The sequence below is a fragment of the Galleria mellonella genome, unplaced genomic scaffold (genome assembly GCF_026898425.1).
Source record: "Galleria mellonella isolate WM207_F2 unplaced genomic scaffold, CSIRO_AGI_GalMel_v1 utg139, whole genome shotgun sequence".
Lineage (NCBI taxonomy): Eukaryota > Metazoa > Arthropoda > Insecta > Lepidoptera > Pyralidae > Galleria > Galleria mellonella.
Genome location: NW_026441995.1, coordinates 10,999,200 through 11,015,820, shown reverse-complemented (window position 1 = coordinate 11,015,820; position 16,621 = coordinate 10,999,200). Strand labels below are relative to the sequence as shown.

The window sequence follows — 16,621 nt, the reverse complement described above, 5'->3', positions numbered from 1 at the left end:
TATTACAGTATATTTTGTGATGTCCATGGTGCTATTCAGGCTATGTTCATCACTTCTTATGTGGTGAGTCGTCAGCTTATTGGCCAAGTTCCATAAAAATATATAAAAAAAAATATTTTTTACCCTTTTTTATTATACAATCACGTAATATTGAATTCGTATAAAAAATAAAAACATTTTGAGAATAGAGATTTTGACTATACTGCTTGAACAATGTATAAGAACTATTACATGTATAGTCGTGTAATCCCGGTATAGAATAGGCCACCCCTTCCCTTCCCGTGGGTGTCTTGAATGGCAACTAATGGGTTTTAATGCTCGAGGGATGGACAGCAGCGTCTCTTTTAAAAATTTATTGAAAGCCTATTATTATTATTGAAAAACGAGCTTTTTTCCAGGCAGAAATTCCTGTGATACTGCGACCTTTCGCTCTCGCCCTTGTTTAAAACTTTCGCTGCTAATTCCTATCAATGATAGGAATCTTAAGATATTTTTGTTAGCGATGTATTTTATCTCCTTAAGATATAAAGTATATTTTCCAAAAGAGATATCGTTTATGTATGAGTGGGCTACAGCCAAAATTTAAGTACTACGGCGTTTCTTCCTCATTGTGACAAAGTCTGCAAACATTTTTTGGGCATAAGACTAATTGGGCCATATTCTAGTTTAGTTTGCAGTGTCCAGTGAGAACCCTTATTAATACTCACATATTATTTTTACTTTAAAAAGAATTAACTTCCTAAGAAGTTAATTCTTATCAAAAGCTTAACTGCAATTGCCAACCCACCTGCCAAGCATGGCAACTACTGACAAGGCGAGACCTATGATGTGCAGTGGACAGTTAACGACTGGTATGATGATAAAAACTAATACCGGATTTCGCTTTGATACAATATTTACAACTAATTCTTGAATCGGTATTCTAAAAATCTTGAAAATGGAAGCATTATATTCGATTAAAACTGCTTATTCCAAGACAGCATATGTAAATCTTAGAAGATATAATCTTGTAAAATTATTATGAAATATAAGCATGCATTATCCTTAAATGATGAGTCTCTAACCTTGTTGTTGTTAAAATTACCAAATTAAACAAACTTGTATATGAATAAAATTTTCGTCAGGAATGGCAACACATGAGGAGTACCATGTGTGTCACATGGTACTATTTATATTTGTAATCAACAGTTATCACTTTCTATCACGTGGGCTGGGGAAAAGGGACTGTTAGTAGTTGCTTCGAACAGCCCCATTGCTAGCAGTACACCCTATCTAGTCGACCTTCACCTTCCCCTGAAAACCATCGTAGTTAAATTTTATGGAATTCGTTACGAAAGGCTAACTGACCTGCTTTCATCCTCACCTATCATCCTTCACTGATATCTCTCCAGCGTATAACGATAGCGCAAGCGGGGTGGTCATTCCATTTTCACGCATTAAAAAAAATCACGTGGGCTGTCATCTCAATTACCATTCCAAGTTACATAAAAAAGAGCCAAACCAATTCTAACAATTGTTTCCTAAATTAGCCTAATCGATAATTTAACCCATAAAACTTTTTAGGCAAAACCACTAGCAATTACATTTTCTGTGTCACAACACTATGGAGGTCATCTAAAATAATCATCCAAGTAACTGATGTTATCATACTAAATCCGGTAACATTATAGACGTAGGAGTCCAAGAAATATTGCTATTATAAGTTCAGAGAGCTTACGTAGTTCACTAAAAAATTTGTCCTTCGCCGTATAAGTATGTACTTATCAACAAACAGTATCAGTCAAGTAACATGTAGGTAACAAACACGTAACACTTAATTAACATTAAGTGATGACTCCATTCCTAAGCAACGTCTACATTGTTGAACCGTTTAATTATTCATCAAATCGATATAATTGATTCATAAAACGAATGCTACATTTCCAAAGATAAATAGCATAGATAAATAATACTACACACCTACTTACATTTCCTTAAGTCCTTATAATGAGTCTTTTCAATATGACACCTTACGATGAGTCATAGGGTAATTTTTATTATATTAAAGTTAATTCTGTTTTTCTAAAATGGGATTTCTAATAATAATAATTTTATTTAATATATCCAGAAATTTCTACACCCTTGCAATTGAACTATTGTGCATAAGATTGCTGTTAATCCAGCAAAGTTAAACAAATCCAGAAAGCTAGATGTTATCACAGGCTGGAAGAAAGTAGGTCATCCAAGGATCCGCGCTCATTAGCTAAACACGCTCGGGCAGGGAAAGGTGAGGGAGTTATTAGAAACGAGAACAAGCAGTCTTACTAATAATTCTACTTCACGACAAGACCATACTTGGGCAAGGGTTATCAGTAACAGAGTGTAGCAACTCCACTGCAACACTATATAATTGGTGACGTATAGGTCCCCATTAGGTTCACTCCACTCAGTCACCCTTGGAAACTATTGTGGTTAATTTCTAAGGAATTCATCGTGACAATTTGTGGCGTCATCCGCACCTGAAATTACTTGAAATTACTCACTGATACTACGTCAATACATACCCACAGCACAGACAGAGTTATTATTCCATTATTATCTATTAAAAAAATACCATCGGCTACATGAGCAGTTAATTTGAGCTTTGCAGACTAAAGAAGTCTTCCTTAATAAAAATTCATCCAGATGTTTATATGAATGAGAAAATAAAAAATAAAATAGATCTTACCTAATATATGAACTTGTTAAATATTACACGCCCCTTTTGAGCAGTCGACAAAAATAACGGAACGACTGATACAATAATAGAAAGAGTATTTCAAGTTCTACAATAAGAAATACAAATATCAGAAGAAGATAATTCCATAGCTTCGCCCACGCGGAACTCCATATGTCCCATTTCCATTAATATTTCTATAGGGACCACCTACGAAAACATGTCTATGTTATTATCACTCAAGCATATTATTCTTTGCATTAGTGAAAGAATATTTATAATCTCTGGGTTATTTTTAGAAATCACTTACTTTGTATATTCAAATCTTTTATAACATCTTTTATAATAATATTGTAGAATGCAATAAATAAATTGAATCGAATTGAATACCCTAATCATAAAAAGTATTTCACATACTTAATACATTAATACATAAATAAATAATAATAATAAATAAATCTTTACTAATATAATAAATGTAAAACTAAGTTTATTTGTTTGTTACATTATAGCACCTTAATGGCTTAGTCAATCACTATGATATTTAGTATACGCATCCTTTATGAGGTGAAGTAGGACATAGGCTACTTATTATTCCGGTCAATAAACATATCCTGATCACGCGAACAAAGTCGCGAATAAAAGCTAGTAATGAATAAATGAGTAAACCAAAATTTTATATTAAACGGTTTTTTTAATGGAAGATAATGGAATGGGAGCCCGCCTACGCTAACTGTATACGCTGGCGGGGCACCAGTGATGGATGATAGGTGAGAATGAAAAAGTAGGTAAGTTAGCCCATTGTGATGAATACATTTGGAACTCAGCATGATGCTTTCCAAGGAGAATCACATGAACGTTGACCTGATAGGGTAAATTGCTAGCAATGGGACTAACAGTACGCATTTCAAACAATTAATTCCCCCCAGTTAAACGATTTTATTGTAAAGATACATAATATTGATGCAAATATTGTAAGGAAACAAAATTTTAAATAAAATCCTATACGAAACCGCCTGGCCAACATAGTATGGATTATTGAAGTGGATTATTTATTAAATTAAACTTATGTATCATAGCTAGTTCGTGTAAGATGGTTATCTGCGGCATTGCAGTTCCTTAGAGATGAACATTAGATGAATTGGTTCTTTGTATAATAATAAATCCGGTCTATTGGGGGAAAAGGGATTGTTAGTAATGGAGACTGAGAATCCTATTGCTAGCAATATACCCAACCAGGTCGACCTCCTCGCGGTTCTCCCTGGAAACTATCATGGTTAATTCCTGATGAATTCATCATGATGTGCTAACTGGTCTGTTTTCATTTTCATTCTCATCTTTCACCCTTCACTGGTGCTCCGCCAGCGTATCCCGTTAGCGCAGGCGGGGTTACCATACCATTTTCACCAATCAAAAAAAAATCCGGTCTATTTATAACTTATGATTATAGTTTTTTTATTATTATTATTATTCAAATAATTAGCGCCATCTGTAATATTTAACTATTATTACTAAATGCAAAGTGCTAACTATCCCCTAGTTTTCATTTCTCTCGCTCTTCTAGCATAAAATTTGGAGCCGACTTAATTCAAAATATACTCAATAGATGGCGTTAATATAACTCCGCAATAATAAATGGTATAAATAGTAATATAGTATAATAAAGAGTAATATACTATAATTATTAATAATATGATATCATAGACCATAGTTTATGTTTCTATATCATAGAAATAATGTTATAGAAACATAAACTATGTCTAATATTTAATTTTAATTCATGTAATAAAATATATGACACTTAGTTCATCATCATCATGTCAGCCTTTATTAACTGTCTACTGCTGAACATAAACCTTCCCCTTGGGGGTTTTATCAGTAGTTACCACGTTTGGCAGACGGATTGGCAACCGTAGTTAGTCTTTGGAGCTGTTTTAAGAGGGACGCTGCTACCCATCCCTTGCCCTCCGTCAGTCGCCTTTTATGACGCCCGTGGGAAAGGAAGGAGTGACTTATTCTATACCGAGACCACACGGCTAACTATGACACTTAGTTACTTTTGAATTATTTGCATATGTTTCAATGAACATAATGTATGTTTCTTACCCTTCAGTAAAGCCTAAAATCCCACCGTTGACTTCTGCAGATATAAGACTTTTTCTAGAAACTTGATTTAAATGAAAGACAAGCTACAATAATAGTACCAAGCAACAGGTATGCCTGCTCTCAGTTAGGCATAACCTAGGGTTTCAATGATGAGCTAAAATATAATACTATCCTATAATATAATATACTATAAAATATAACACCCGTGTTGCCTGCTCTCTATTAGCCATAATGTAACGTTGCGAGTTGAACTCCGATTAAATTTCAGATTGCTGACTCTTCTAGTTAGTTATATCATTACTATATCCTGCATAAGATATTCATAAATGCAAATTTTATTTTAGCTAATCGCACCTAATTACAAGAATAACAACGGTTTATATTCAAATAATACGAGTAGAAATCGACCCAGATCTTGTAATTGGATATATGTATTTACATCGCTACCTTTATATTTTTATTACCTATTCAACGCGACTTCTATCGTGTCACCGAATTTTGTCGATTAACCGTTACAAACGCGTGTTTATTTTTATTTTGTTTTACTTTTATTTTACTTTAATAAGGAAACATACAATACCTAAAACACATAAATAATAAACATAGCCATAACATATTTATGAAATTTCCACAATAAACTAACACATCAAGTAAACGAGAGCAGATGATTAATATGAAAAAATATATGACAATACAAACATGTTACATGTGACATTATGACAATACAATGTTCTTCTCTATCCCATATACTCATGATACGCTAATACCAAGGTTCGAGACGATTAGCTGAGCCATTAAGGCGTCAAGAGGAAACAAATAAACTTTCACATTATACTGTATAATAAACAAATGTATTGTCATAATATATTAAGTACGTTACACTAAGTCTATCATCAATACTGATTTATGTCACAAAAAGTGTTGTACAATCATCTAGATACATTCCTGTCACAATCTCACTCATATTAAGTGTTCATAACTTTTACTTACCAAAGTATGGCAACCTCGCAATTCTCTGTCAAATTTAACATTTCTCAATCTCTCTAATTAGTTAAAAAGTGCTCTGCAAGCGAACTAAAACATTAATCGTTGAATACATTGCATACAAATCTGCCATTAAACTTTGCACTTACTTCATATTTTACTTCGGAATTTTTGAAATATATTTTCGCCATCACAATCCAAACTTTCAGTGACAGCTTAATAAAAATATTATTGCATGATTAATGTTTTAATACCCTAACAGAGCACTTCTTAAGTAATTAATTAGAAACATTAAAAAATATTCAATTGGTATTAAAAATTATCAATTTTTGATAATTGCGACTTTTTTAATGAGTAATAAAGGAATAATAACCCCATCTACGCTATCGGTATATGCTGGCGGGGCACCAGTGAGGGATGATAGGTGAGAATGAAAACAGGTCCGTTGACCCATCATGAGGAATTCCACAAGAATTAATCAAGATTATTTCTAGTAGGAACCGTGTGGAGTTCGATCTGATAGGATTTTGTCAGCAATGGAGCTGTTACACCATCAACAGTCTCTTCCCCTCGAAAAAACTTTTAATTATAAAAAACTTCGTCCTCGCCTAATCATTCTTCGCTGATAGATTCTTAGATAAATACACATATTCTACTAATATTTATTTGCAAAGTGAATGGGCTCTCTAATCATATAATTTATGTCAACAACATATAGAAACTAACGAACTATCTGTGCTTACCATTATCACTTTTTAGGTTTATGTTCAAATCACAATTTAAAGTGAAGCCCATATTTTAACAATAGATTTTAGGGAGTCTTCTAATACATCAAAAATATCCGCATTCTGTCACGGAGACCTGAGGGCTTACCATGAAATGTTTTCCGAAATTTCGGAACCAAACGAAACAGAAATTTGATGTTAAAATTACATAATACATGCCGTTGGGAAATATTAAAAATGTTAAAATATTATTCCTTTGGGCTTTTATGATAGGATGTATGACGAACGAAATGTTAAATGTCATTGATTGGTCCGATTTTGGTATAAACAAAAACACGAAATTGAGTCCGAAAATTCGGAATTTCATTTCATGGTAGACCCGCTGTTTCATAGACTGTTTCTTTTAGAATAGGTAGAATTTATTACCTCTACCTTACTATGGTAAATACTACTGCAGAAATAACTTTATTTCAAAAATCATTTTCAGGAAAGATAAATAAGTAAGTACATAATACAGTCGCGTGCTATTTTACCGACAAATATAATCATTTTTAATAGAGGATATCTTACATCTTACAATTAGTATATATATAAGCTAGAATATAATTATTTAATAAAACCCGTGATTTTCTGAATAGAACACGAATATGAGGCGTTATCTGGTGTTCAATTCAAACACTTTTAATTTAATTGTTATCTTGATAGGTATATGTGACACTGTAACCATTAATGAAACATACTTATCTGAATTACTAATGGATAAAATGCTTACAAGCAGCTTGAATACCGTTCCAAATTTTAGGACCGTTTTGAAACAAAATTTCCAAGGTATGAGATATTTTAATGAGGATGTACATCTGAATATTACACAATTATTAATAAAATACGGCTATCCAGTTGAACAACATGACGTAATCACAAGAGATGGATACATAGTCACTATGTTTCGGATTCCAAGCAAAGGACCTCCAATATTTCTTATGCATGGATTTCTCTGCAGTTCTGATGACTTCTTGATGGCCGGGCCAGACAGTGGACTGGCATATTTACTTTCCGACGCTGGATACGACGTGTGGCTGGGTAATGATCGCAGCAACAAACACTCCAGACGCCACGTCACCTTGTCGCCACACAGTAAGGAATTTTGGGACTTTAGCTTTGACGAAATTGGTCACTATGATCTGCCAGCCATGATAGACTACGTATTGCAAATTACTGGCAGGAGTAACTTACAATATATCGGTCATTCACAAGGTACAACGATTTTTTTTATCCTCTGTTCTGAGCAGCCTGAATACAATGAAAAAATTTCATTTATGATAGCACTGGCTCCAGCCGCCTGGATATCTCACATGAGAAGTCCTTTCTTTAGACTAATCGCAGATTATACGACAGTAGTAAAAGAAATTCTTCAGACGATGGATATTTATGAAATTTTGCCAAGAAATGGTCTTTTAGATACAATAACTGCTGTTTCATGTGGCACACCTATTACTGCTAAAATATTTTGCAACAATCTTTTATTTAGTCTTTTTGGGTTTGATTACGCTCAAACAAACGCTACAAACTTGCCGGTAATTTTCCGACATTTTCCAGCAGGAGCAGGATGGAGACAGTTTATACATTTCGCACAAGAAATACAATCTGGAAAATTTTGCCCATATGATTATGGGCCTAAAATAAATCTAAATAAATATGGAACAATACAACCTCCAGATTACCCAGTTGAGAGAATAACAACGAAAGTTGCCATCATGTACGGTGATAATGATTTAGTTATAACTCGACCTGATATTGATATACTTATACAAAAATTACCAAATGTCGTAGAATTATACAGGGTTCCTTTTAAAAAATTTAACCATATGGATTTCTTATATGCAAGAGACGTGAAGAAATTACTTTACCGTCGAATTATTCATTTGTTGTACGAGTATTCTCTGAATGGTAATTATTAAGTCTCAATATTATTTATATCAATCTCCGTAATAAAATTCTGAACCAATTATTTGCATGAGTATTTATTCTACATCTCTATTGCTGACAGTTCGGCTAGCCAATCTTTTTATATGACATATTTGTATTTTTGCATTATTCCTTTTCATATTTTTTATGCAGCTTAGAATACCAAATAAGCTGACAGCCCACCTGATGAAAAATGGTAACCGTAGCCTATAGACAAGAACAGAACCATGGACATAACAGAGTTACAGTAGCACAGTACAAAATTATACGACTTTACCTCCACACTACGTCTCATACATATCATACCGTGACAATAATATCGTATAATGTCGTGCCAAAAAATCATTTATCGATTTTTTCTCGTGCCACCTTTTCCATATCCTCCTTCCTCTGCTAATCTTCTATTTTTTATTTAAATTTATACAAATACTATTGGAGATTAATCAAAGTTATAAAAACGTTATATTTGTTTGAAAAATTTCCAAAGCGATATGATCAAGAAACGAATTAATCTTGAAACATTTACTTACCGTTTAAAAAATCCTAACTTACCTCATGACTAATTTGTTTGTATATTATTTATTTCTATATAAATAGAGTATACCTCATGTGTCATGTGTACATGGGTCATAGTAAACACCAGTTTGTAACTGTAATTTAATATTATACATAGAGTTTTAAGTATTGTACAATTATAAAAAATTGCGTGCTAATTTAATGCCAAATATAGTTGCAATTGAGTATAATTACTGTACATCTTACAGACTTTACGAATAGTATAAGTATACCGGTAAACACAATTTTCCTAGTAATTAAGCGCGTGATTTTCTGTGTAGCACTCGAATATGAGACGTTACCTGGTGTTAAATCCTAATATTTTTAATTTAATTGCTATTATAGACTTAATAGGAATATGTGACACTATAACCATTAATGAAACTTACTTACCTGAGTTACTAATGGATAAATTGCCTATTTTGAACTCTAATACTGTTCCAAATTTTAAGACAATTACGAAACAAAATTTCCAAGGACTAAGAAATGTTAATGAGGATGTACATTTAAACATTACACAATTGTTAATAAAATATAACTATCCTGTTGAACAACACGAAGTGATCACAAGTGATGGATACATAGTCACTATGTTTCGGATTCCAAGCAAAGGACCTCCAGTATTTCTTATGCATGGATTACTCTGCAGTTCCGATGACTTCCTGACAGCCGGGCCAGACAGTGGACTGGCATATTTACTTTCCGACGCTGGATACGACGTGTGGCTGGGTAATGATCGCAGCAACAAACACTCTAAACGCCACATCACCTTGTCGCCACACAATAAGGAATTTTGGGACTTCAGCTTTGACGAAATTGGTCGCTACGATTTGTCAGCCATGATAGACTACGTGTTGCAAATTACTGGCAGAAATAACTTACAATATATCGGTCATTCACAAGGTACAACAACTGTCTTTATTCTCTGCTCAGAGCGGCCTGAATACAATGAAAAAATCTCAGTGATGATAGCATTAGCTCCATCAGCATGGATATCTCACATCAGAAGTCCTTCCTATATATTATTGTCAGCTTATACTTCAATTTTGAAAGAGCTCTCTCAAGCGCTTGGACTTTATGAAATTTTGCCAAGAAATCTACTTTTAGATACTATAATTAAAATTTCATGCGGCACGCCTGCAACTGCTAAAATGTTTTGCAACAATATTTTATTTTTTCTTTATGGATATGACTACGCTCAAATAAACGTTACCAACTTGCCGGTAATTTATGCCCATTATCCATCAGGAGCAGCGATAAAACAGTTATTGCATTACTTACAAGAAATACAATCTGGAAAATTTTGCCAATATGATTATGGACCGAAAATAAATCTAAATAAATATGGCACAATACAACCTCCAGATTATCCAGTTGAACGGATAACAACGAAGGTTGCCCTCATGTATAGTGATAATGATTTAATTGCAACTCGAACTGATATTGAAACACTTGTACGCAAACTACCAAATATTGTAAAGTTTTACAGGGTACCTTTTAAAAAATTTAATCACATGGATTTCTTATTTGCAAAGGATGTGAAAAAATTACTTTACAATCGAATTGTAGATTTGTTATACGAGTACTCTCAGATTGAAAATTATAAATCATTTATCTAAAATGTTTCATTCTAATCTTCGACTATACCAATATTTATTTTAAAAAAGTATCTAATTTAGCGCTGTATCTAGGATTCATTTTCACACGCCAAAGATAAATGCGCTGAGATATTTACTTCTATTTAATATCATAATGCATAATAGAATTAATAAAAAAAATAATTTAGTTTTCTACATACCATTTTGTGAAGTTTACTACTATGACATGTGGTGTTAGAAGTATAATACTGGTCATCACAGACAAAGAAAACGCATCTAGAGTAATCAAACAAGCAATGCATGTACTCCCTAGTTTTTTTTTAATGAATGATAATGGAATCGTAAACCCGCCTGCGCTTACAATATACGCTTGCAGGGCATCAGTGAAAAATTATAGATGAAAATGAAGCTGGTCACTTATCCTACCATAATTAATACATCTGGAATTAAGTACGATGGTTTCTAGGGGGGATCACGTGGAGGTCGACCTGATAGGGTATATTGCTAGCAATAGGACTAGTAGTCTACATTACAAACAATTCCTTATAATATCCCCATATATCCCCAGAGCCGTGATACCCGACTACTGGCTGATTGGCTATGTTATGGATGACAACAAAATTCTTAGACAAAAATTAAATAATAAAATACTTAATACTGTCTTACTAGTGTTTCCGCCATAAAGCAGTTGTGTTTGAATAGCTGTGGTTGAAAGGTGAGGTCATCCTCATCTTCGTTATCCCAATTATTATTTGGGGTCAACGTAATATATTTTTTTATTCATATTACAAAAATATTTGGCTTATAGTTTTATGACAGGCTGCATGCCTGACGTCAACCCTCTTTAGGAATTTCATAGAATAATCATTTTGTCTTAATATCAAACTGAAATTTTAATTTTAAAGAGAGACGTATGCTGAAGACGAACTAAAGAAAAAAAAACTATAATAGCTGAAATGCTTAATGAAAAGTGAGATGTGGCAGTAAAATTACTAAGTATATAACATTATAGTCCTCTAATATGATAACGCATTACAGATACCATGACAATTACAGCACATTCTGTGATATCTATGTACATATATGTTGCCTGTGGTCTCAGCATAAAATGAGCCAACCTGCCTGCCAAACATGGCAACTACTGACTGACTAACTAAATCTCCCTTATAGGCCTATATATTCAGCAGTGGACAGTTAACAGCTGACATGGTGATATTCATCTCTACGGTTACCACTTTTCATCCATCTGATTTTATACTATTGTACGTTGCAAAAAATGTACTTTTTAATAATTATATTTATTAATTACAAGATTTATTTTTAGCCAACGAATCAGCTTGATCTTTATGGGCAGAACAAACAGCTAATAAAGCGTCCAAAGCTAACAGCGCAGCACAAGCGAGCGAACAGACTGCTAGGGTTTGCGCGTAATTGCGACGGATGCAGTGTGGTATGTCATGCCATGCATGGAGGATGAAGGCGCCACATGTGCCAAATAATATGCTGCCTGAAGCAGACCACCATGTGTCGATGTACGCGTCCGCTGCCGCCGAGACCGTCTCGCCTGTATTGAAATAATATTATTAGTTATCTACCTTCATACCAAGTCGATTAAGCAGAGACAACCGAATGAAGAACCAAAGACACTGCCCGTACATACATCTTTCATTTCATCAACTTCATCATCGTCTCATACGTGTATAGTTTGTCGCAATAGAATTTAATAAAAATGTGGGTGTGTAAACCCGTTAACTCTTCCCTCTGATAGAATAGGCCTATCTGATCATAATAGGTAGTTTAAGTCTCTCCCGATACTTATGTCTATCCACATAGTACTCTAGTATTTTTTATCAATTTATTTTGTCAATTTTTCATCTGGTAGATAAACTTAAGTTTATATATACATAATTGAATATAATACATATAATTGGTTGTGTATGTTATTATATTTAATTGTATGTATACAAATGAACATTAATATATATTTACACATTAATACATATATACTTAGGCATGCATATATTTATGTTCATAAAGATAGAAGATGCTCTTTAAATCAGCTTTTAAAAATATTTAGGGATTGACTCTCACAGATAAGCTAGGGAGTTCCAAAATCGAGCAGGGAGGATGATAAAGCGCGTAGACGGGTGAGGAAGGCTTTTGAGAATAAGAGACTTCCTCGAACGACAGAGCACACCGTTAGGACAAAAAAGAAGGGTTGTACGGAAGAGAATATAAAACGATAGTATATAAAAAACTTAATAGCCATTTTAATTTTGTTATATAAGCAGAAACATTGTCGTGTTTGTTTAGATCATAAATAATTTTGTAGTTTCTCTAATATATTTAAAAGTTCTTCAGTTGTATCAAGATAGCGTATATCAGCGTAATTAAGAAGAGGTAACAGTATGACTTGAGCCGAAGTAATCTTTGCCTTAATTGTTTATTACAATTGGAGTTGTTTAAAAGGTTGAAACGAAAAACATAGCTTTTTAGTTACCCCAATTAATGTGTTCATTCCAGGATACTTTGCAGTCAACCATAACACACACAAATTTTTGTTACTTATTTGGCATATGGAGATTTATATTGCCATATAATAAATAAAATCAAATTTCTCTATAAAAGAACAACTTGTATCCATATCAGTGGTATTACATAATAATAGTTGTGTGCATACCTTGTATAGTAGATACAGATTCATCTTTTATTTTTTTTTTCGAAAATTAAATCTTTTTATTTTATGGTAATATAAAATTTGTTTCTTAGAAAAGGAGAATTTTTGAGGTCCTATTAATAGATACTAATACCAGTTCTAAGGAATGGGTTACGTTAATTAATATACTGTATATAGAAGTCGTTAAACAATAAATATGAGTTATAAGAATGACCTCATACAATTCCCAATTTAAGCAAAAAGAAACCACAGAACACAATTTATCAAAAGAGCTAAATTGCTATGAATGAGTTCAACCAGGATAAGTTTAGAACTTTACAAGACGAGAGTTATGGTCCTATAAGATATTTGTGATGTATGTCAGGTTATAAAAAATTGCTTTTTAAGTATTCTGGAAGACGTGAAATTATTCTGTAATATACGTAGTGTGTATACGTTGTAATTTACTACTAAACATAACTTTATTGGATTGTTATGGAAGTTACATCTCATTACGCAATTATTAGTATGCGTGTGTAGTAAAGACTATAACCCACACGTTCAGCCATTATTAAACCGATACGTAAAAATAATTACAGTTTAAATGCAATTTGGTCAACACTTAGGATTCCAAGTTTAGAGTAATTAATTGTTTTTGTATAAGAGATCAGGCAGTACCTAATGGAGGAGGTCATGAAGCCTTTATTAGCAGTATTCTGTACTCTGCCCCAAAACTTGATAGTCCCATACATACAAATAGTAGATGAATTAAACAAAATAATACTAATCAAGTAACCTTTTTATGTCTGTACTAAATATCAACAAAATATTAACGCCCTAAATGGCATTCAATAAATAGAATATTAATCTTAATATTAATTACCTTATATTCAACATATAACATATAACCTTATACTCAAAATATGTTAGTTAATTCAAGGCAAAAAATTCAATTTACCTCGGAGATCATACGCTGGTCTCCTCATCGAACTCCTCAGAGTCTAAATACGCCAGACTCAAGTCAAATAGCATGATAATTGCGTTCAATACTGCCAACGAGCCGCAAAGAAGGGCCGCGGTATGATCCCCCGTTCTGGGGTAGCTAGACCCTCGAGCCCTCGAAGACAGCACTAGACCGCCACTTGCAGCAAAGAACCCGGTTCCAAGAATACCAAAATACATATCTTGAACGAGGTCGAGTGGTGAAAATATCATTTCTCCTACAATTATTTCGCTGGTTAGTTGATTAGAATTATTTTGTTTAATATAGATTTCCGCGAAATAAGAACTATGAGTAATTTAGCAAAATAGAAAAGTTCTTGTAAATTATTCATCAAATAGAATAAATGTTAAATTATGTTAAAGACAATAATTGTTAAATAGTTTATACATAACAATATAAAATGATAATATTTTTTTGTTTCATGTTTGTTTTCATTTAATGTGCTTTTAGAGAATGATTTTTCAATAGTCGGATTTTAATTTTTGAACTTATTTTTTATTTATAATAAATAATTAACTGAAAAAATAACGATGGCAATAGGCAACATGATAGTTTTATAATATGCAATTACCTCCAAGACTATATATGTAATAATATCGTCATATATATTGCTATATATAAATATAGGAGTATCTATAGTGCAAGCTTTGCTTAGTGTGGGACTTAGGATTTGATGAGGTTTTTATGTATTTAAAAAAAAATCCTCGCATCAATTATTGCTTACTTTACAAAACTTACATAATAAGATTACATGTAATATGATGAACAAAACTGATGTAAATTTGCATTTATTATTCTCACCGACAATTTCTCCCGAAAGAACAACAATGAATCCAATGTAAGTACCAGAACACAGCATCATTGTGGGTACATCTGTTAAATCGTAACTGTAATGGTGAAGCGTGAGACACGCCACTGTTAGCATCTGTAATGAATGCATTTTATATGTATAAAATACTAGCAATCACTCCCGGCTTCATATGTTTTTTTAAAAAGATAAAATACAGATATCACTTGCCGATAATGTAGCATTATATAGAAGTAAATTATTTTTAAAATCGATTAAGTATTTTTGAGTTTATCTATTACAAACAAAAAAAAATACCCTCTTTAAATTAAATTAGAATTTAGATTTAAGCATGTAAGAAGGCTATATTTTAATATGATTGTTAAAACTCTCTAACGAAAATCATTTCGATACGAAGAGATATTTATCGTCCTTAAACAATAGCCAAATCACAGCCATTCAGTCAGACTTTTTATTGATATGACACAAACTGTCCACGGCCCACCAGATAGTAAGTGGTAACCATCGCCTTTAGTGGAGCGAAAGATTGTTAGTAATGGGGTAGTACCAATTATTTGCTAGAAATATACAGGTCGGATCAACCTCCACATGTTCCCTGGAAACCATCACATGAATTCCAAGTGAATTCTACACGATTGACTAACTCGACCTGCCTTTTAATCCTTACGTATTGTCCTTCTCTGGTATTTCGCCAGTATACACCGTTAGCGCAGTTTGGGTCACAATTCTATTATCACGCATAAAAAGCTTTGTCCCTCAGATAAACATAGATGTCGTAATATTCCCAATCTGATAAGAACAATTTTTTTTTATCTACTAGGTTGTCTATCATCATCGTCATATCAGCCTTTAAGTGTCCACTGCTGAACATAAGTCTCTCCCTGGGGGGGGGGGGGGGGGGGGGGGGGGGGGGGGGGGGGGCTGGGGGGGGGGGGGGGGGTATCGGTAGTTGGCAGACAGATTGGCAACTGCATTTAGGCTTTGTTTTAAGAGAAATGCTGCTGTCCATCCCTTGCCCTTCTTTAGTCGCCTCTTACGGTACCCACGGAAATAGATGGGGTGGCCTATTCTATGCCAAGCCATACGGTGGTTGTCTATGCATAATGTTAATAGGTACTTATGGCCAACTTCTACGCTAAAACTTACCAATTCTGATAATTTAATTATACACGTTGGTATTAACATTTTCACAATATATTTATAAACTTATTATGAGAAATTTGTAAAATCAAATATATACTATAAATACTAGTTTTCAGACATGACATTAACGAATATGTCATTTTTTAAAGATAAAACACAAATACAAGAAAGTTTTACTCTTTAGCATAATTATTGGGACCGCAGCGTTTATTCTCTATCTATTGTAAGTTTTACGAATCACTGACTATACCTATATCTACAAAAACAATATAACACTAGACTAACTAACTAGTGAATATAACACATATATTTTTATTTTTGTTCATGAAAATGATTGTGTTATATACATAAGTTAATTTCTAAATCACTCACAAGCTATTTCT

The 16,621-nt window shown here is 33.1% G+C and overlaps 3 protein-coding genes across 3 annotated transcripts; 2 read left to right on the top strand and 1 right to left on the bottom strand.

The window, feature by feature from the left end:
- The first annotated feature begins 7,274 nt into the window (after positions 1 to 7,274).
- Positions 7,275 to 8,468, top strand: LOC113513737 (lipase 1-like). The gene has a single exon (XM_026897721.2). It carries the CDS (start codon positions 7,275 to 7,277, stop codon positions 8,466 to 8,468), a length of 1,194 nt encoding a protein of 397 aa, XP_026753522.2.
- An 852-nt stretch (positions 8,469 to 9,320) lies between these two features.
- LOC113513728 (lipase 3-like) lies at positions 9,321 to 10,649 on the top strand. The gene has a single exon (XM_026897713.1). The coding sequence runs from the start codon at positions 9,321 to 9,323 to the stop codon at positions 10,647 to 10,649; it is 1,329 nt and encodes a 442-aa protein (XP_026753514.1).
- Positions 10,650 to 12,105: 1,456 nt separating this feature from the next.
- Positions 12,106 to 16,365, bottom strand: LOC113514272 (uncharacterized). Its single transcript, XM_026898314.3, has 4 exons — positions 16,242 to 16,365; positions 15,089 to 15,212; positions 14,243 to 14,504; positions 12,106 to 12,192 (listed from the first exon to the last, which is right to left on the bottom strand). Exons 1-3 carry the CDS (start codon positions 16,278 to 16,280, stop codon positions 14,251 to 14,253), a joined length of 417 nt encoding a protein of 138 aa, XP_026754115.1. The 5' UTR covers positions 16,281 to 16,365; the 3' UTR covers positions 12,106 to 12,192; positions 14,243 to 14,250.
- Positions 16,366 to 16,621: the final 256 nt, after the last annotated feature.